The 20,293-nt window shown below is 42.2% G+C and overlaps 6 protein-coding genes across 6 annotated transcripts; 3 read left to right on the forward strand and 3 right to left on the reverse strand.

The window, feature by feature from the left end:
- Positions 1–432: 432 nt before the first annotated feature.
- On the forward strand, positions 433–2,289 carry Bfra_011299 (putative protein phosphatase 2c protein; the record flags this gene model as incomplete). The annotated part of the gene is made up of 7 exons (XM_037341627.1): positions 433–468; positions 741–1,056; positions 1,109–1,182; positions 1,232–1,316; positions 1,375–1,581; positions 1,635–1,895; positions 1,949–2,289. 7 exons carry the CDS (start codon positions 433–435, stop codon positions 2,287–2,289), a joined length of 1,320 nt encoding a protein of 439 aa, XP_037188439.1.
- A 1,775-nt stretch (positions 2,290–4,064) lies between these two features.
- Bfra_011300 (putative cholinephosphate cytidylyltransferase protein) lies at positions 4,065–5,684 on the forward strand (the record flags this gene model as incomplete). Its single annotated transcript, XM_037341628.1, has 4 exons — positions 4,065–4,597; positions 4,650–5,000; positions 5,050–5,434; positions 5,484–5,684. The coding sequence occupies 4 exons, from the start codon at positions 4,065–4,067 to the stop codon at positions 5,682–5,684; spliced, it is 1,470 nt and encodes a 489-aa protein (XP_037188440.1).
- Positions 5,685–6,628: 944 nt separating this feature from the next.
- Bfra_011301 (putative nadh-ubiquinone oxidoreductase protein) lies at positions 6,629–7,823 on the forward strand (the record flags this gene model as incomplete). Its single annotated transcript, XM_037341629.1, has 3 exons — positions 6,629–6,671; positions 6,800–7,007; positions 7,234–7,823. 3 exons carry the CDS (start codon positions 6,629–6,631, stop codon positions 7,682–7,684), a joined length of 702 nt encoding a protein of 233 aa, XP_037188441.1. The 3' UTR covers positions 7,685–7,823.
- Positions 7,824–11,964: 4,141 nt separating this feature from the next.
- On the reverse strand, positions 11,965–12,630 carry Bfra_011302 (uncharacterized protein; the record flags this gene model as incomplete). Its single annotated transcript, XM_037341630.1, has 5 exons — positions 11,965–12,006; positions 12,059–12,138; positions 12,201–12,237; positions 12,283–12,302; positions 12,357–12,630. The coding sequence occupies 5 exons, from the start codon at positions 12,628–12,630 to the stop codon at positions 11,965–11,967; spliced, it is 453 nt and encodes a 150-aa protein (XP_037188442.1).
- A 1,227-nt stretch (positions 12,631–13,857) lies between these two features.
- On the reverse strand, positions 13,858–14,358 carry Bfra_011303 (putative translation initiation factor protein; the record flags this gene model as incomplete). Its single annotated transcript, XM_037341631.1, has 1 exon — positions 13,858–14,358. One exon carries the CDS (start codon positions 14,356–14,358, stop codon positions 13,858–13,860), a length of 501 nt encoding a protein of 166 aa, XP_037188443.1.
- A 3,377-nt stretch (positions 14,359–17,735) lies between these two features.
- On the reverse strand, positions 17,736–20,045 carry Bfra_011304 (uncharacterized protein; the record flags this gene model as incomplete). Its single annotated transcript, XM_037341632.1, has 1 exon — positions 17,736–20,045. The coding sequence occupies one exon, from the start codon at positions 20,043–20,045 to the stop codon at positions 17,736–17,738; it is 2,310 nt and encodes a 769-aa protein (XP_037188444.1).
- Positions 20,046–20,293: the final 248 nt, after the last annotated feature.

Genomic DNA, 20,293 nt, shown 5'->3' on the forward strand with positions numbered 1-20,293 from the left:
TCCCTTAGCGTTCTTTGCTCTTCTGCCCAGTGTATTCGTTAACACAGCAAGCCAAAGGCAAAGAGGCAAGGCAAGGCAGGAAAAGGCAAAGAAAGCGTCATTTTTAGTAACATCACCTTTCTCTTTCCCTCCTCCAAAAAACTGCACGCGATCTACAAAAGAATAAAGACAATTCTACCAAATCTTTACATTCCCATTAAATAAGATTTTCAATCTCGATAATTATCTTTCTTATAGATAATACCAAGGTATTCATTCTATCTATATCCTCTTCCGCCTTCCCTACCAAGAAAATTACGACCCCGCATCCCACCCATACCTCTTTGCAATCTCTGTCAAGGAACACCACTCGAAGATCTCGAAATATTGTTGAGAGAAGGATCTGAATTGTTTGTTGGATTTCTGTAGAAAGGTTTTAGATCTATCTTCAAGATGGGTCAGACTCTTTCGGAGCCCGTCGTGGAGAAGGTATGTTTGTTTATCTTTGTTCGCTTTATCTGTTTACTGTGTCATTGTGGGCGCCGGTCTTTCATGCCAAGATACCGCATACCTGGTATTACATGCTGGTGTTGAAATACTTCTGCGTCGCGCAGTGATATAGAGACTCTATGTTATTTGTTCAATGAGCACAACCTTCCTGCAAAAATATCCCGGGAAGACTCGATTTTCAGCTGCAATTCCACCACCAAGGTCTTTCTGCCACCGCTGCTTATCGTTACTAACATGGCTTTCTCTATTAGCATTCAGCTATCGGAGGCGATGAGAGATTACTTTATGGTGTCTCTTCCATGCAGGGATGGAGAATCAGCATGGAGGACGCGCACGCGACTATCCTCGATTTACAACATACAAAAGGACAGGAATTGAAGCCAGCTCCAATCGATAGCAGACTCTCATTCTTCGGTGTTTACGATGGACATGGAGGAGACCGGGTAGCACTTTTTGCAGGAGAAAATATACACCAGATCATCGCAAAACAGGAAGCATTCCAAAAGGGTGATATTGAACAAGCTCTGAAGGATGGCTTCCTTGCAACAGACAGAGCAATCTTGATGGGTTAGAACAACATTCTCCTTCTACCATACAGGGTTACTGATTTGAGTTATAGATCCAAGATACGAGGAGGAAGTTTCTGGCTGTACCGCATCCGTTGGCATAATTTCGCACAAGAAGATCTATGTGGTATGTTACATGAGGCAAAAGATACCGAAATATGCTTACTGTTCATAAGGGAAACGCCGGAGACTCAAGAAGTGTTTTAGGAGTCAAGGGTCGCGCCAAGCCTCTGTCATTCGACCACAAGCCGCAAAACGAAGGTAGCTTCTTATGATATTGGCGATGGACTGCACAAAATACTAATATATACCTGTGCAGGCGAAAAAGCCAGAATTAATGCGGCTGGAGGCTTTGTCGATTTTGGTCGTGTCAATGGCAACCTTGCATTATCAAGAGCCATTGGTGACTTTGAATTCAAAAAGAGCGCAGAGCTTTCGCCTGAGCAGCAAATCGTCACTGCATTCCCCGATGTTACCGTACACGATATTACAGACGATGACGAGTTTTTAGTGGTCGCTTGTGATGGTCAGTAGCTTACGACGAGTCGTGGAGAACAACGAGGCTAACTCGATCTTTAGGTATCTGGGATTGCCAATCATCCCAGGCTGTTATTGAGTTTGTTCGACGAGGCATTGTTGCCAAGCAAGATTTATCTAAAATCTGCGAGAACATGATGGATAACTGTTTAGCATCCAATTCGGAAACTGGTGGTGTTGGTTGTGATAACATGACGATGATTGTTATCGGTCTCTTGAACGGCAAGACTAAGGAAGAGTGGTACGACGAAATTGCAAAGCGTGTTGCGAATGGAGATGGTCCATGTGCCCCTCCGGAGTATGGCAAGTACTCCGCTGATATCCAATACTAGCATATTTCCTAACACATTTAATAGCTGAATTCCGTGGACCTGGTGTTCATCATAACTTTGATGATAGTGACAGTGGATATGATGTTGATATGGACCAGAAGCTTAAGTCTTTCGGTGGGAACCCACGTGGACGGATCATTCTTCTTGGAGATGGTACAGAAGTCCTCACTGATTCCGATGATACAGAAATGTTCGATCACAGTGAGGAAGACAAGGACCTCGCCAGCCAGGTCCCAAAGGGACAGCCTCAATCCGAAGTTCCCGAATCCGATGCCTTACCCGAAAAGATTGACCCGAAAGAGCCAAAGTATCAGGCAGTCGTAGACGAAGTTTTACCAAAATCGAGCAAGGCGGAAGAGAAGTAGGAGTAATTTGGGTATAATTGGTATATCTTTCAAGATTTATGAAGTGAAAGACGAAGGAAGGGGAGGATGTTGAAGTGAAGATGTTAATGACTCGAGAAATTATGCAAACCAGATTCATCTTGATGAATGACTATTTTTGCGACCGTATCTGGAATAGAAGGGGTTGCGAATTGTGTGCATTTTTATAAGCATAACGTGAGATAAATCCACGCATTGCAATGTCTCCTGGAAATCTTCATCACTGCTGGGAGGAAATAGGGAGTATGGAGTGGGGAAGGTATAAAGGTCATGAAAACTTTATATCTAGTAAAGATGATAGAGATGCCCAGGGTGTGGTGGCTTCTCCTTCGACATGAAATTTTCTGAACTTACGATCTTCATACGCAGCGAGTCATATTATCATGATCATGAGTCCGTTTCTTTCTCTTCTTCAATTTTACATTACAGATCTCTTATAGGAAGGGTCTCTAGACTAAGGCCGAGTTTCAATGTACCTTGAAAATTATCAATTGACATCCTCCTGACCAAAGCGTTTACGAGTTCATCTAATGTTTCTAAATTGAATGTGTTTGCATGTTCGCAGGTTTGTTAAGTTGCAGATGGTCCCCTCTTTTACGCCGCAAGGTGGCTCCAAAGACGTAGCGAATAGATAGCTAGTAGAGTGATGAAGTGTCTAATCGAATGGAATCGAATCGTTGGCATTGCTTCGTGCTTGGATTGGACCCGTTGCACTGCAGTAGATGGGGGCAATAGATCATAGGTCACAGCTTTGAAGTGGAGAAAGAGTATGTTTTACCCTTGAGACTAAGAGATGCGGTCAATGATAACACTGCAATGATATAGAAGTTTCCGAGCTTTCCTTCCTAGTTAGTTACCCCACGAACGGGCGGAACTGCAGAGTGAAAAAATGCTTTCAAGTCATGGTTTGATAATGTTGGTGGGTTGGGCAGGTGAGATGCAAATGGGAGAGGATTTGAGAGACTTGAGAGGGAGGAAAGTTCACCGTCTCTTTGTTCTTGTTTCTTGTTATTATCGACCGACGAGGACACAGGTAGATCCTCGAGGGATTTGATTTTATACGATTACCTAATCCCTCACAACCAATCGATCACTCACATTCTCTTAGCGTCGCACGTGCGTACTCTTACTTGATCTTGACGATAGCAATTGGAATGACGATGTCGAAATTCCCGGCTTTATTTGGAAATTTAAGTAACGCCTCATTCATGAGAAACCTGGTTTATTAATTTTCAAGAGAAGAAGAGACAGAATAAGTCCCTACCTGCCTCCTGCCTACCTACCTAGCAATAAATTAGTTTAAAACTAGCTTTATGTGAGGACAACAAGACAATTCCATTCAAAACAATTATTACGAACTTGTATTATGTTTATGTTCAATGTTCATCAAATTTACATAAACTTTTGATTTTTCTTCTCCAGAGAAAGAAAGCACAACTCTTTTTTTATTTACATCGTCGTCGTGATATCTATTTACATACATACCTTCTCAAATCTCCAAAGCTTTCTTTGCATTGATACTAAAAGAAAGATTACATCAACGGTCAACCACCTCTAACTAAACCCTGGTCAAAATTATTTAAATTCCGGAAGCTCCTCCAATTGTCAAAGAACTACTACCTACAGCGCAGCGCAGCACAGCACTGTACACCACCTACAATTTAAACACAAAAACGCGAAAGCTTATAATCGACTTGTCTCAATCCCCATCTCTGTCAGTCGACTCTATTTTTCAGATTGAAACTTAAAATCTCAAAATGTCTTCTCCATCATCTGGCGGAAGTGTAGGAAAGAGAAAGCGTACTGCTACTGCTTCATCATCCAAGAAATCCTCAACACTCGATCAATTACAAAATTCATCAAGAGATGCATCTGGTGAAGATGGAGAATCCACAGCTCCAGAAACCAGAGAAACACGTAGCTCAAGTCACAAGAAGACTATCTCCATGGACTCTCAAAACCCACCCGCCAAACGTCTTCGCTCATCTACACACGAGAAAGTAGCAGTTAATGGATCCGACAATGCGCGAGATCCAGGTGAACCATCGGACACAACTGAAGGTAGCACAGACATTGCGAACAGAGTTGGAAAGAAAGGAAGAAAAAGCATCTCCAAAGGAGATGAAGAAGTGCCAGAACAAGAGGGAGAGAAAGAAGAAGCCACACAATCAATGGCCCCACCACCAATTGGAAAATTGACAGATCCAGTTGGATATAAAACTAATCCACCCCCGGCTGACAGACCAGTTCGTGTTTATGCGGATGGTGTGTTTGATTTATTTCATCTTGGGTATGTATTCTATAAACTACGGGACTTGGAAGTTGTAACTAATTCATGGCAGACATATGCGACAGCTTGAGCAAGCTAAAAAAGCATTCCCAGACGTTTATTTGTTGGTTGGAGTTACAGGAGATGCGGAAACACACAAGAGAAAAGGACTTACAGTTCTATCTGGGCAAGAGCGAGCCGAGACTGTAAGACATTGCAAATGGGTGGACGAGGTTGTTGAGAACTGCCCATGGATTGTTACTCCAGAGTTTCTAGCAGAGAAAAGGATTGATTACGTTGCGCATGACGATCTTCCATATGGAGCTGATGAGGGAGACGACATTTACAAACCAATCAAAGAACAAGGAAAATTCTTGGTTACACAGAGAACTGAGGGTGTCAGCACGACTGGTATCATCACAAAGTATGTCTTTGATTCTCTGTTTCCCAAATCACTACTAACATTTACGCAGGATTGTTCGAGATTATGAGAAATATATTGCACGTCAATTCAAGCGGGGTACAACAAGACAGGAGCTTAACGTATCATGGCTCAAAAAGAATGAACTCGATCTAAAACGTCATGTTGCCGAGATGAGAGAAGCTATCCGAACGAATTGGAGTACTACTGGTCAAGAATTGGGCAAGGAATTGAAACAATTCTGGCAATCCAGTCGTCCCGGCAGTCCTGCACGCATGCACAGTTTCGAAGGAAATAGTACCGGATCCCTCACAAGCCCATCTGCTCTACAACATCTTACACGCCGCCTGGAAATTCCAAGAAATGATAGTCCAGGTCCGGGTAGTGATTTTGCAACAGGATATAGTTTAGGTCTTATTGGTGGTGTACGATCATGGGTATGTTAATCAATTCTCACTATCTACTTAAGCTAACTTTATCTTCTAGATGACTCGAAGTCGTCAAACCAATCGTGATAGTTTACAAGGAAGTGAAAGCAGTGAAGAGGAAAGTGATGAGAGACTTTCACCACGTGGTAGAAGCGAAAAGGAAAATTTCAAATCCGATGAAAATGAAGTTGATGAAGAACAAGTCGATGCACAAATTGATGCGGCTATGGCGGAAAATGCTAAGAAATCTGGTCAATAATTGTGGATTGGCCTTTGGCATGACGCAGGGTATACAGGACTTCAATTCAAAAGTCTTTCATTTTGTTTTGTGTGTTCGATTTTTTATTTTGTAGTACATACCTTGTTGTGTTGTTGTGCTATATACATACCTATGTAAGGGTATTCAGCAAGTTTTGTGGGATGGTCGGGCAGAGATTCAGGTATTGAAGTCCGAGCAAATACTAAAGGTCGTGGTGATATCATTTTCGGAGCTTAGGGTAAGCTTTTCCAAGCAGAGTGGCATGGCTGTTGGTGTGTTGGAGCGAATGTCTGAATTGCATAGGTATGATGCCCAGGAAGCGCGAAAGGAGATTGTTATATACCTACCACCTAGGTATGTTCGGCCAGAAGAAATATGGTCCGACGCTTAGTCTTTGTGTTTGATTCTACTCACTTTGTATTTTTATCATTATGTTGCTAGAGTTAATGGAAAAGAAATGGGTTTAATGGAAAATGATGGTGGAATTGCAATGGTTTGGACTTTTGGATAGACAAAATCTTAAGATGATAACATTGATTTGGAAGCTTGACTGAAGTTTTTTTCGTATGAATGGTTTTTGTGAATTTAAATTACCATGTCCAATTCTTACAATCCGGATGCTAAAATCACGTTTGTCGATCTACAATATCTTGAAACTCTCGTCTCAATGATTTGGTGGTGGCGGCAAGCATAAGGATAGCACAAATCAGCCACGTGATCTCGACCAATCACCAGTTTTGAATTAATCAACCGAGATCAATAATTTGAACCTTAGTGACATCGACGACTTACTGGTAACCTCAGAACGCTACGGGATTCCCGACACCGACCTCTCCCCTCTATTTTTCCTTTCCTTGTGTTATTCTCAATTGAATTAATTGAAAGGAGGGAGATTTAACAAGACTCCAAAGAAGAAGACGGACGAGACAGGCAAGACGAGCAAAATGTTCAAGACTACACGATCTGCGGGGGCAATGGTATTGAGAGGTTTGTTTTGCTTATACCCTTCTCTGGCTCTTCGCTACCAATATATTGATGGCGAAACTAATCATGCATTTCTATACTGATCCATCGCATCAACTATACTATATACCCAATGCTAACACAATGAATAGCCAAGCCCGCCTCATCCCTCCTCCCTTATCGATCCCTAGCAGCAATCTCCAACAGCGCAACTAAACCAGCCCAAGCACAAGTTCAGGCAATGGAAACTAGACATCCAGCGGATAGAGGAAATCTCAAACTGAGTGTTACAGGAAAGGAGAGAAGAGAAGTGCTTCTTCCTAGTCAAGAGGGCAAGAAGGGTGTTATGCAATATGCTTTGTGAGTTTGATTTTATATCTGGGGGTTGTCTGATGGGTGTATGGAGGGAGTTGGGCGGGCTGTTCGAAAGTAATGTGATTGGGAGTAATGGCAGAGGAAACGCTAGAGATACGTTTGTTTGGAGTGTTCGCTTTACTTGGGACTTTTGTTGTGTTTCGGGACCTTTCCACTGGAGTGGCGACCAAAAAAGGGAATACGAGAACAAAAGCTAACACTACGCAAACAGAACCACACTTGATCAAATTGCCAATTGGGCACGACAAGGATCTCTCTGGCCCATGACCTTCGGACTCGCCTGCTGCGCCGTCGAAATGATGCATCTCTCAACCCCACGTTACGATCAAGATCGTCTTGGTATCATTTTCCGTGCTTCTCCTCGTCAATCCGATGTTATGATTGTGGCTGGTACTTTGACCAATAAGATGGCTCCTGCTCTTCGTCAAGTGTATGATCAAATGCCAGATCCAAGATGGGTGATTAGTATGGGAAGTTGTGCGAATGGTGGAGGGTATTATCATTACAGTTATAGTGTTACAAGAGGTTGTGATCGTATTGTTCCGGTCGATATTTATGTGCCAGGTTGTCCGCCAACTAGTGAGGCACTTATGTATGGAATCTTCCAATTGCAGAAGAAGATGAGACATACGAAGATTACGAGGATGTGGTACAGAAAGTAGATGGTTGAGATGGTGTGGTTGGAGAGGTGGAGAGGTTGGAGAATTTCATGACTGCTTGATTTAGATTGCAGATGGATGGATAGACGGATTGATGGATGAATATGCGGATGACAATGGGGTGGGGTGGGTTCAAGAGTCTGTACAAAATGTACATAGTCCACTGGGAGTTTTCGTCATTTTTTATTTGAGAAAGGGAAAATACAATGGAATTGAAAAATCTGTTGATTGTTGATACAGTTCACGTGAGGACAAAATGTTTGATGGTTTGATTTTGGATTTGGATGTGATCGAAATGGGGTTTTACTTGTTTTTCGCTTTGCCGTTGTTAGTTGGGCTGTGGAGTTGGGAAGGGGGGTGTACTGCTATGGTATTGTTGTAAGTGTGAAGTACCTATGATATGGTTGGATGAGTGGGTGAATGAATCTACTTTGGTGCTGTCTGTGTAGGTATGAGGTTAGGGATTGGGAGGTAGGAGGTAGGAGGTAGAATTTGGAAATCTGGAATCTGAGATCTGAAAAATGAGATTTGAAAACTGAGATGGATTGGCTGGGTGAATGGGTGGTTATAGTAGCTATGTCGGCCATGGTGGATATGCTGGATATGCTGGATATGATGGCTAGGCTGTATTGTGTGCTGTGTATATGCTTTCTGTTTTGTGTTTTGTGTTTTGCAAATTGGAAATTGAAAATTGGGGGTTGGAGATTGGGGGTTGGGTAGGGAGAGGGGAGGATGGGGAGATGGGGGTGAGATGGATTAAGAAGGTGTGGAGGGGGTGGAGAGGGTGAAAAGGGTTGATTTGAAGGGGTGTGGGTAAGCGGATGGGTGAATGGATTGATGGGTGGATGGGATTAGATTCTGGGGGAGAGTGAGATGAGAGGTGGTGTGATGAAGGGTGAATAGATGAGGGATGGAGAATGAGTGCAGGAATATGTCTAAAAACAAAGTGTTGTGAGAAGAACAAGTGAATAACATTGAAATGGCGGGGTCGACGAGGAGAAATGGGTGGGAGCTGGGGACGGGGTTTGTATAAGTGGTACGTGACTTGGGGATAAAGATGCAATGAAAGGAGGTAGTTGCAGAGATATCTATGCTTTTAGGGACGATAAGATGGATTTGTTGAGGTACATCTACATCGACGGGTGGGTATGTACGATATGGAAAGATCTCCTGTGGTGTTGATCAATGTTGGGATGAGAGTCGGAAATCGATTAGCTGTACTAGGTACGTATTATCTATCTGTGGCGACGAAAGATATATTCCAGTTGAGAATATGACAGCAATCTCTTTTCTCGCTGTCACTTTTGTTAAGTAACTACCGCCATTGTTTTTGTGTTGCCTAAATGATGAATTGACGGTGAAAACCCGGAAGTCGAAGTCGAAGTCGAAGTCGAAGTCTTGACCCAACCATGGAATTTGATACCGAATTAGAGTTTAGAGCATGTATGCGGGCTCCAGAATGGGAAATCCTAAACGACAGTGTTGATACGCGTGGGCGGTTTTTACTTAAGAATCTTCTGGGGATCGGTATGCTTTTATATCTGAGGGTGGAATTGGTGATGGATGAGCTAGTGCAAGATTTCCGGGAGTCGGGTTCGGATATTCACTCTTTCGACATCATTGCTCAGCGAGGGATTCTCTGGGATGGAGTTGATAATGAGGAACTGGGGAGATGTTTCTGGTGTATGTAAAACCATACACAGGCGAAAAAGAGGGAGTGGTAAGGGAAGAACAGCCAAAAAGCGATCTTCCCGGTAACCATCATGAAGCTTGAAGTATAGCACTAGACGATATCCGTCGAAACAGGAAGGTTACGAACTCAGAGACTCTGGTAATAAGTAACGAGAATAGGTAATATTAACTCGGTGAAGAGGAATTGCTAGCAACGGCAAACCTTAAATCTTGTCATGGAAATCGAAATGACAATAGGAATCTTGACAGTTGGTCTGAGTATACAAGCGGGCTACACTTGGGAAGAAACTTTATAATAAGAAATGAGAATCGAGAATTCAAGAGATGATGCAAGAATATCGATTATTAGAATCCACATTGTGACAGATTTCCAGGTTGGAGTTTGTATTTGGATGTTGGGATTCAGACCTGATGGATGTATTTATACCCAAAAGTTCACGAGTTACAGATGACATATCTTGTTCAGTTCTTTGGTTTTCAGCACAGGAAAAGATAAAGTGTAGTCAAAACTGTGTTTTCGTATCAACTTTTTCTTCCAAGAATTGCTGGTGAGAGGATACGTACAATTGTATGTGAATAGCAAGAGGAGGATAGACAAAGGAGATGCAATATCGTGATGGGGTCACTGCTGGCTAGAAGAACTGAATAATATGAGATATGTTTCATAAGCCGAAGTGCAGATAATGTTTGGGAGGCCAAGCGGAGATTTTCTCGTCCCTTGACTTGGTAAATGACAAGAAGTACATGATAGAAGCAACAACAGCCTATCTTGTATTAAGAATACAATGACAGCGGTGATATTACATGCTTCTTTGAATGGGCACGAATTTGGGTTCCTCTCTACAACACAGAACCAATACTGTGGGCAAAACCCCCAATAAGTAAAACGAGTACCGCATCATCGAGAGCCCAATTCCAAGATAATGTGACTATGTCATACGTCGATACTCCAGTCATTCACATTTCTTTGGTTTCCTTCCCACTCTTGAAGAGTAGTATTTACATACAAAATCTAATCGGAATACCGAGACTTCGAAGAACTCTTATCTAGCCTGGTAGAGGAAGGGGCGTGATTGCAATGGTCAAGACAGGGAAATAGCACGATCAAGTCTACTCGCTTGATTTTTTGCGATTTTCTCAAAAGTTAGTGTATTTAAACCACGAAAGTTGGATGTGGAAAGGGTGTAAGGGATTTGTATTTCTCTCCTCAGATGATGACGCTGATGACGAACAACCAAATTGGTGACTTTTATATAGCCTGAAACGTATCTGAAACTACTCTTTAGAGTTTGGAAGTTGACTTTGTACTCGTAAATTGATTCAATGATAAGATCCGAGAATAAAAAATTGACGACAAAAAGACTGTAGGTTGCTTAAATGACAGTGGCAGTCCTGCATTATATGCTTATATTACACAACAAAGATATTTCTATGCTAGGAAGCGTAGTTTAAGAGTTCTCCAAAAGAAGAAGAGCTGCCATAAAGAATCCCACCAAGTATAATGGACAATTGTAGGTTATATCTAAGCGAGTTCCGAAGGTCGAAGCAGAACCAGCAGATGTTGAGTAAAAAGATGTACGTTACCCAAAGGTTATCATACTTGATCGAACAGACTCAGCTAATTCGCAGATCATATACTACAAAATGAGCCTCGTATCCAGAACCCCGACGCCAAAACTACTCGTCGTGGCATCTCGTTCCCGTTCAACGATCTAGGCGTCTCTGAATTATCAGAAGCAGACGCGGGAAGTGTTTCCGAGATATCGAACCCAGGATATAGCTTTATAGGTTTCTCATCATGTTTATTTCCATCTCTCTGAAAACCATCTTCGGAAATATTATCTTTTGACTTTGTTAATTTTCGCATCTTTCTAGTCTTTATTGTGTTTCTGCAGCCAGAACAGGATAGTAACGAGCAGCTTATGTCTTTGAATTTCCCTCTATACATGCAGATGAATCTTGAGATATCTATTGTGCAAGCTATGAAGATACCGAGAAATATTTCAAGCAGACTGAAAGTTCGGAATCATTAGTTACGCATGAATTTACGTGCTTAGGATTTCCTTACCTGACAAGTGCAACACCTGCAAGATTCCATAATAGATCATCGTTATCGTCAATTATTAACCGATAAATGATACTCAGAATCGATTCAATGGTAGCACCAATCATCTGTCAGTACGCCTTCCCCCTCATGGATAGGTTTTGAACTTACATGAATCCCGTAGCGAATATCAACCCCACGCCAATTTTCTTTTTCGGCGTTAGTTTTAACTTAGTGACAGCAATCAATGGCATTATAATTAAATATATATCAATTATGAAGGCCACAATAGCCCGAGGTAAACTTAACGTTTGCATGCGGAAGAAAGAATCGGACAATATTTGATGTCTCCACAGTACACCATGACGCGGGATCCCCCAGATCAATGCCAGAATTAGATGGATCGTGTAAAAGACTGAAGATATGATAGCACCGATTGTACAAGCTATTTTGACCCAGCTCTCGGTGAAGAATATTTCTACATAAGTAATGAAGAGAGTGAGTTTGACGAGACCCAGAGTTGTGGGGTTGATGATATAAGTTAGACTCAATGGCTACATTTGAGTGAGCATTGTGATAAAAGCATGAACTAGAAATTTTTATTTCGGTGAAATGAGAATAGAAGAAGTTAAAAGACATACAATTATGCTGCGGTTAGTAAATATTGCGGACAGGGGAACGTCATATTGGTGGTAACCAGTGATCCCTCCAGGGGTAACGGCTATTTTGAGATCAGTTTTTTTTATCAAGGTCAAGAAGATGTAGATTTATAATAAGACGCACTTAAAATTGTAGTGACATATGCAGCTATCGCCAAAAGCTATGTAGTTAGCGTTCAAAAATCTAATCGAGAAACACTACGTACAAAGCTTAGAGAAATAGTCACTGAGCTTCAATTGGTTTTTTAATTCCGTATCATACAGAGAGGACAAATCTTACAATCACTCCAAAGTAATTTTACTGGACGAACAGTCACAAATTTGGCCCACGCCCGAATACATATACAGATGGATCCTGGAGTCATTAATAAGGTAGAAACCACTATGACGCTTTCTCGTCTGGATGCTCGGTGCTGAAAATTTGATACTGTTCCCGGTGGAGGGATTAAGCTTGGGATTTTCTCAAGGACAGATTTTGGTTGATCTGACATATGGATAGCGAGGGATTGTGTACCTGCACCTATCTGCCTTAATACTTCGGCAATTCGCGCCATGTTTGTTGAATTCGAATGAAGTGAGAGTCTGAGAGTGTTGCAATAAAATTGAACAGAGCAATTTTGCGGCAAGGTAATGTGGTTGAATCTTCTTGATTGAAAGAGTTGAAAGTCTTCTACGAAATTTCTGAATCACCTGGAGAGATTCATGAGATTCTTGAGAAAATCATATCAATTATGTTTTGGTAATAAAGAAATCATGGGAAGTGGCGAAGTTAGCGGTAGCAACATTCAAGAGAGATAGCTTTGATGACAATGACTTCTATGAAGCTAGTGAAAATTGCCTGATGGTAAACACCAACTAAGCCGAGCAATAACAGCCATGTGAAGGGACATGGAACTCCAACAATGCCTGTAATTTTCATTTCCTCTATTGATGCCATACAATAGGATTGTGAGGACTCTTGTGAGTTTCATATATTTATCTCTTTCATTTATTCAGCACTAATTGGAAGCTTGAGCAGCTAATTAGTTCAGTTACAAAGGTTAAGCATATGAACAAACGTTTATTGGTACTGAGTCCATAGAAATTTTCTCTTGGTAGAGGAAAGAAGGTGAAGGTGACAGCTCAAGATTACCATATATCGTAGTTCTGTTTTTGTGTTGAGTGCTCTCTCTTTCCATGACTTCCTCTCTTTTGAAAAACATGTCTCTTTTCTTTCCCGACCACCATGACTTCGATTAAAGAAACTACAATGCAGTATATTGTGGGTGGTATGGGGAATTCACTGAACTAGAGGGAAGTTGACCATTAGCGACTACCACTCACCCGTAGATTTCCTTGTCTCGTGGACTCTTCAATCATATTTTGCGAACGGAATACAAATACTGAGTGACTATGCTCATTAGTACACAAAGGTTTCTCGAGGTCAATCCGCTCATACGCAAAGGAACTAGAAGGATAAAGATTGAACAATCTGCCAAACAAAGACATTAGCATCACGTAGTTCACAGAGCTCGTATCTCGCAGTCAGGTCAGCAGCTCAAGGAAAGAAGAGGCACAGATTTTGTTGTAATCATAGTATCACATTCACATAGGAAACTTGTTTTTTGATGGACAAAAACCTCTTACATTTCCCTCTCACTCGAAAGGGTATTTGATTCATTCATATTCAACAAACAACAAAGAAAATGTTTCGATTTATTGTACTTAGATCAACGATTAAAAATGAAAGGACTACCTCTCACCTATTATTTCTCGACCAGCGAGAAAATAATCTTCTGAATCTATCCATGAATCATAACAACACTCTCACTCAACTCCAACCCTGGGTTTCCAGTTAGAAACTTAAAGACGACCTCCCTACAATCTCCCTGTAATTGGATCACTTCACCCCAAGTCTCGTCTTCAACAATATTGCCCGCGCACGCGAGGGCCTCCTTGAAGTGTCGGACGATCTTTTTCTTCTCGAACTTCTCAGGAAGTCCTTCGACGGTGGTGACCCAATGTGGCTTTCTCTTTCCATCTCTACCGATCTTAGCTCGTACTTGAGTTTGTTGAGCACGAACGTGAACTTGCGTGGCTTGTTTGGGATCGACCTCTTCTGATTCCGCGAATGGGTCGAAGGACTGGGGTTCATCCGTTTGAGGTGAAATCTCTAAGTATGGGGTCTCGGGAAGCTGTGTGATTTGGATCTGGATCTGGATCTTGTTCTTCCTGACCTTCTTGGTCTTGTTCCTAGTCTTGGTTCTGAAGATGTTGTCTTTGGGAACGCTAAGTTGCGACATGTTGAAGATTTTGTGGGGGAAGTTAGTGGATTGGCTGTGGTGTGTTATGATGAGTAGATGAATGTATGAATGATAAGAATATTTCTTAAGAGTTGTCGGAGAGCTGGCTTTTATAGAATTTACGAGTAGTCATTCTGCTGCAGATTAAAATATCAATGCTATTGTTCAATCAGATCTCCAAGATTGTTTTGTATCTGTCGACAAGTTTCTTTGTCTCAACTATGAGAATGAATTTATCCAAGGAAATTTCACCGTGTGCCCATGATGAATTGTTATGAGAGATTAATCTCACTTATCGCCCACGCTATAGATTCGAAGGAAGCCTCAATATTTTTTGGCCATATACATAGAAAAGTGAATCGATCTATTTGAAATTGACCTGAATTGAAGATTCGTGGTACCAAATGTTGTAAGAGAATAGAATTCGCTTACTTGGGAATTCTAGAATCCTATATATCCGGGATCCATCAACCAAAGCCAATTCGAAGTCTGGCAATATCAATCTCCGATATATAAGTAGGAGCCTACGTTTCATATCATTCAAAGCTCAAAGCCTTGAATTTCACATCATTACCCTTGCAGAATTCCTAGAGAATGCAAGAATAGTATCTCAAGAAAACGACAATACCATTACCTCGTGACCCAAATCGACAGCTGCGAAGTTAACTCCTACACAACGTCTCGAGATAATCTCTTTTCAATTATCTCGCCCATCAATATTGCCTAATCGCAGCCGAATATTGACTAGAATCGACCTAAAACTATAGACTCCCTGAGCTGACCGAACTCCTTTAAGTATAAGCGGTGGGAGGAACGTAATCTTCTGTTACAAGCTGTCTCTAGCTTACGAGTTTGCGCGCACTACTTACCCCTTGTCTCCGGGGCAATTCAAACAATGTTGTGGACGCCCAACAAGCATCAATTCATATGCAAAATACGATCCTATGTGTGTTTCTAAACTCGTGTACCATGGGTTCTAATAACTACCACGTCCTACAAGAAATCGTAACTTTGCGGTTAAATAGGAAACCTAAACCCAATGCATCCTATTCGCGTCCTCTTGGATCTTTGATACGGCTTATGCTGCACAAATATTTTGCCTGGAACTCATCAGTAAATTGGTTATGCTTAAGTAGATTCACACAAATCACCGGAGAATCAAGTAAGGTATAACACATTTTGCGGTCACGACTACCGACCCTGGCAGCAACTCCGCCGAACAATTCTTGGAATCCAATTGGTAGGATAAAATTTGAAGCTCACTCTTAGATCATATAAAATAGCCAGTATCAAACATAAAAAATTTCATCAAATGAATATGCTCCCAGTCCCAATCCCAATATTTTCCCCCAACCCGTCACTCGGCTATTGCAACCCCTTTATATTCCTCAGCTGTCTTCTTAGCTTTGCCCACCCCACCATATGTACACCGCTTTTGAGAATTCCCTAGTCTTCTTAGTAATTCCAGTCTACCTCTAGTTCCCGTATATTCCTGGATCCGACTTCTAGTCCTGTTCCATGCTAATAGTTAGTTAGTTCAGGGACCAGAACCTCTACTCTCACCGCATTCGGATGCGCATCGGCCCGTAAATCCCTTGATATACACCCCACGACCTTTTCGAACGTTATTTCCTAAAGTAATTCGATCTCTCGCGGTATCACTAAGTAAATTATCACAGAAACTTTCATGTATCCCATAGTTCAGCTTCACATCCCTAATTTTCTTCAGCACGAGAAATCTATAAACCTTTTTTATTCGTACTAGACTACACTCAAGAAATCAAGAATTTAAAGAAGTGGCAATCATTCATCCGGTGTCACTGATTGAGATGCAGATCTACGCGCGATATTCCGGCGGTATAACGTGTATCCCTTGGAGATGAAGACTTGCAAATTCTGGTATTTGGATTGTGAAAGAGGGGCCGAGAACTTGAATCATAATGATCAAAAACAATGACGAAAGTGTGAACTAAAATATTATGCTGGACTTACAAACACTTTGATCCTTCTAGTTATCCATAAAAACATCCATAACTTTCTAAAGTAACCCCTTCATCAACCGACATCTACGTCCCAAATTTCCAACATCATAGAAGACTAGTGTAGTTTTATGTCATGCGAATCGAGTCCTATACACTGCTAACTTTTAGACAAGATATACTTCCGCATCTCCCTTCAGGATCTCAAATTTTTGGATCATCTACACTTTCATGCTTCCCATACTACCGAATCCGGAGAACACTAATTACAGCACGTATAGTTTCAACTACCTCACTCTCAACTCTCCATTCTTATCACCCCATTTACAGCGACCTCGAACCATAAAGAAAATGGTACTATCGCAGAACTAAGAGAGGTGGTAATAAAAAAGGCCTGTAAATTCCAACCTCTGAATTTGTCATATATTGTAGCTTCTGTGTTAAGGTGAGATGAGGTTGGGATTCCAAGAGGAAGATACAGATCATATGGTATAATCTTGATATCAATCACACTCATATTGGTAAAATGGGAGAATGGAACCATGAATACTACATTTAATGACTGGCAATAATATCTCACGTCATCGCACACCATTCCACCTCTGACCTTATCATCATTCCCAGTACATAAATCATTGGAACCGCCGTTCTTCCCATCCCGCTCTGCCAATAACCTCACCACCCAGTTGATTTATTCACAATACGAATTCAATGGTCTGTATATCTTTCTGCTCTTCGAAAATGTAATTCAACATACCCATCCACTGCACAACTCAAGGATGAACTTTAGTCACTCCCCTGTTTCTGATCTCACCACTAAACCTGAACTTGCAAGAACTAATTTTATGCTCTCTAGCTCACGCACACAGCGTGCTTATATTCGACTCCCAAATTATTAATGAAAACGCTGAATATTATACATGTGTAACAGGAGGACAGTTTCGGAAACACCCAACTCTCCATTCCATCCTACCTCATCATAATCCATCGAATCACATCATAGCACCTCATCAAAATAACGAGAACAAGCACAGATATAAACCAATTTATTAATGAAACTAGCCTCCCCTAGCGCGGTGCAAATGCCGCCAACGCCCAGGCGCCAACCAGCCGCCACTATAAAATAAACCAGATATGACAAGCAGTCGAGCTTTCATTGGTATGCAACTACCATCCATCCATCCATCCATATCCATACCCATAGCACGCCACCCAATCATTATTTCGTATCTTCACCAATCCATCACCCCCTTCGCTTCTCCCCCTGAAGCATTCCAACCTAACCACAATAATCCATCACAGAATTTTCACCAAGAAGAATATACAAGCACCAAACCAAACTAGCCCCAAGAGCCTACTACCCATTTCCCTCCAATTCAATCCCTCCGAGATATAGAATTAACGACCATACCCTCCCCCTCCCATTTTATCGATACTACTCAATAAATTGCTACTAGTTCTGCCCGAAAGACCACTGCCTGGTCTACTCCCTTGACTAGCCACACTCCCATGACTTCCTTTTCTCTCCCTTCCTGCCGCACCTCCTATTCCCATTCCCATTCCCATACCAATTCCACCTCTGCCGATCCTACTTCCTCCAGCCGCACTTGGCGCTCTTAACCCACTTGGTCGAGTAACACTGCTTGTTCTCGCTAAAGTAGGGCTCTTCATTTGGCTTTCAAAAACATGTTGTTTCTTTTGCGAGGCGGGTGTTTCTGGGATTGGAGATGCTCGAGTTGGAACAGCCTTCTTTTCCTCCTCAAGATTTTTCGCAACCATATCGTCGAACATAGCGATCATTGGAATCATTTCATCAACAGCCTGAACCAGCTTAGTCTTCTCGGCTCTTTCCTCTTCAAGCATGTGTCGGAGATCATCGTTGTCTTCCCTGACACTCTTGATTTCTATGCCTAGGCCCTCGAGTTCCGCCTCCAATTCCTTGGTTCTTGCATCGCGTGCTGCTTGTTGTTCGATATCTTCTGCTAAAGGTTCCGCTCTAGTTGTCGTGGTATTGCCGCCCAACTTCAATTCTTCATTCTCCTTGGTGAGATCCTCAACAGTAGCTTCCAATTCTTTAACCTTCTTATCCCAACGACGTTCATAACTTTTCTTGAGAGCTTGGACTTTAGTTTCGTGCTTCTCTTTGTAGAGGGAATGCAACTCTCTAGATACTTTCTCGACCGCAAGTTCGACAGTTCGACCTCCGCAGTGGCATTCTGTTGGCGATTTCAAAGGCGTTTCGATAGGGGGCGAAGTAGCTCCAGGTGTAGTTTTTCCAGCACGCATAGCCGCTAAATTCCTCTGCGCCTCTTGAGCCATAATCTCCGCCATTTCTCTTCTTCTCTCACTTTCCTCTAATCGACCATCTAATTCCTCACGTTCTTGCTCTGTTTGAACCATTTCTTCTCTAACGTTCCTCAACACAGCTTCCATTTCCCGACCCCTCTTCTCCCACTCCTCTTTCTCGGCCGCCAGTTGATCTTGTATATTTCGTTCTTCCCGTAGTTGTTCCTGACTCTCCCCAACTCTCTTTTCAGCGTCTCCAACGGCCGTTTTCATGAACTGCAATTCAGCTTCCTTGCCACTCAACGTAGCTTTCAAGTTACTAATCTCTGATAAGAAGTCTGATTTCAATCTCTCAATTTCTCTGGGTGTAATTGAAGGTAAACTTCTAGGTGTAGGGGCAGGAGGAATATCGAAATCGAGTAGGTTGCTCATACGGTTTGATTTAGGTGTCGCGGCAGTACTTGGCCCATACCAATGTTCAGGTGCAGAAGTTTTCGAAGGTGACATTGACATCCTATTCCTTGAAGGTGAGGGACCGCGACCGTTGAACCCATTCATTTGTGCGGTAAAGTCAAGAAGGTTAGTGGTATTCCCATCATCTTTACTTTTAACATTTCTATGCCCGTATGGTGCTGGCGAAAATTCCTCAGATGTATTCACTTGCCTGCGCGCCGTAGCCGGGGTACTGAATCGATGATTTTGTCTCGGTGTTGGTGCACCCATTGATGGGAAGTTCGGGCTGGTATGTCCCAGTTTCGAAAACGTCGTCAGATCTGGCATAGCGGAAAATTCGCTGAATGTGCTGACCATTGTATCGTCCATCAAATTGTGCGCATCTTTCTCTGAAGCGCTAGTAGCGCTACCAGTACCTATATATGCAAAAGTTTCGTTCATCGTTTGCCCCTCTTCGTTATCATTATCATCATCGTCTTCTTCCAATATCTCGATCGCTTTCGTAAGTCCTTCATTATCCCTTAGTGCTGGGTCATCTAGGTCCATTTCATGCTCAACGACAACCGGCGGGTCAGGCGACTTCAAAGGCGAAGGTGTAGCAGTGGTAGGCTTCACAGGGAATCTCATGGGTGTCGACATCTTTCTCGGACTGCGTGTGCCATCTGATGATTTGGTGGGTGAGGCCTGGCTCTTCAATAGCTTCAGGGGTGACATATGGTCTCCATCAATTGAATTCCTCGACGCCAACATTTGTTTCTTAATAGGAGAGATGTTCTCCTTACTCGGATCTGTCGCATCGTGTGTCGCATCGACGAAGGGCGAACTTGGTGGACTCCCCACGCTCCCACTCATAGGAGTGTTTTCTGTAAAGCTGGTATCTTCAGACATGGTGTAGTTTGTATTGCTAACAACTGATGGGCTTCCAGTATTGATATTGGTGCTGGATAAATCCGAAAGGGGTTCCGCCATTTGCTAACTCTCTTTGTTCGTGATTGTGATAGTGTATCTTTTGAGTCAGTGATCATATAATGTTTGAGATATTGTGCGGTGGTGGATAAACCTTTTCGTATGATGTGTTGTGAATGGTGGATTTTTCTGTTTACGGGGCAACGTGCATCGGTAAACTATTCGCCGTTCCGATATTTGGGACAATTGAATCTACCATTTCTACTTTCAGAATGGACATTCAAAATTGTCAATAACTTCAAACCTTATAT

Source organism: Botrytis fragariae, assembly GCF_013461495.1.
Source record: "Botrytis fragariae strain BVB16 chromosome Unknown tig00000225, whole genome shotgun sequence".
NCBI lineage: Eukaryota > Fungi > Ascomycota > Leotiomycetes > Helotiales > Sclerotiniaceae > Botrytis > Botrytis fragariae.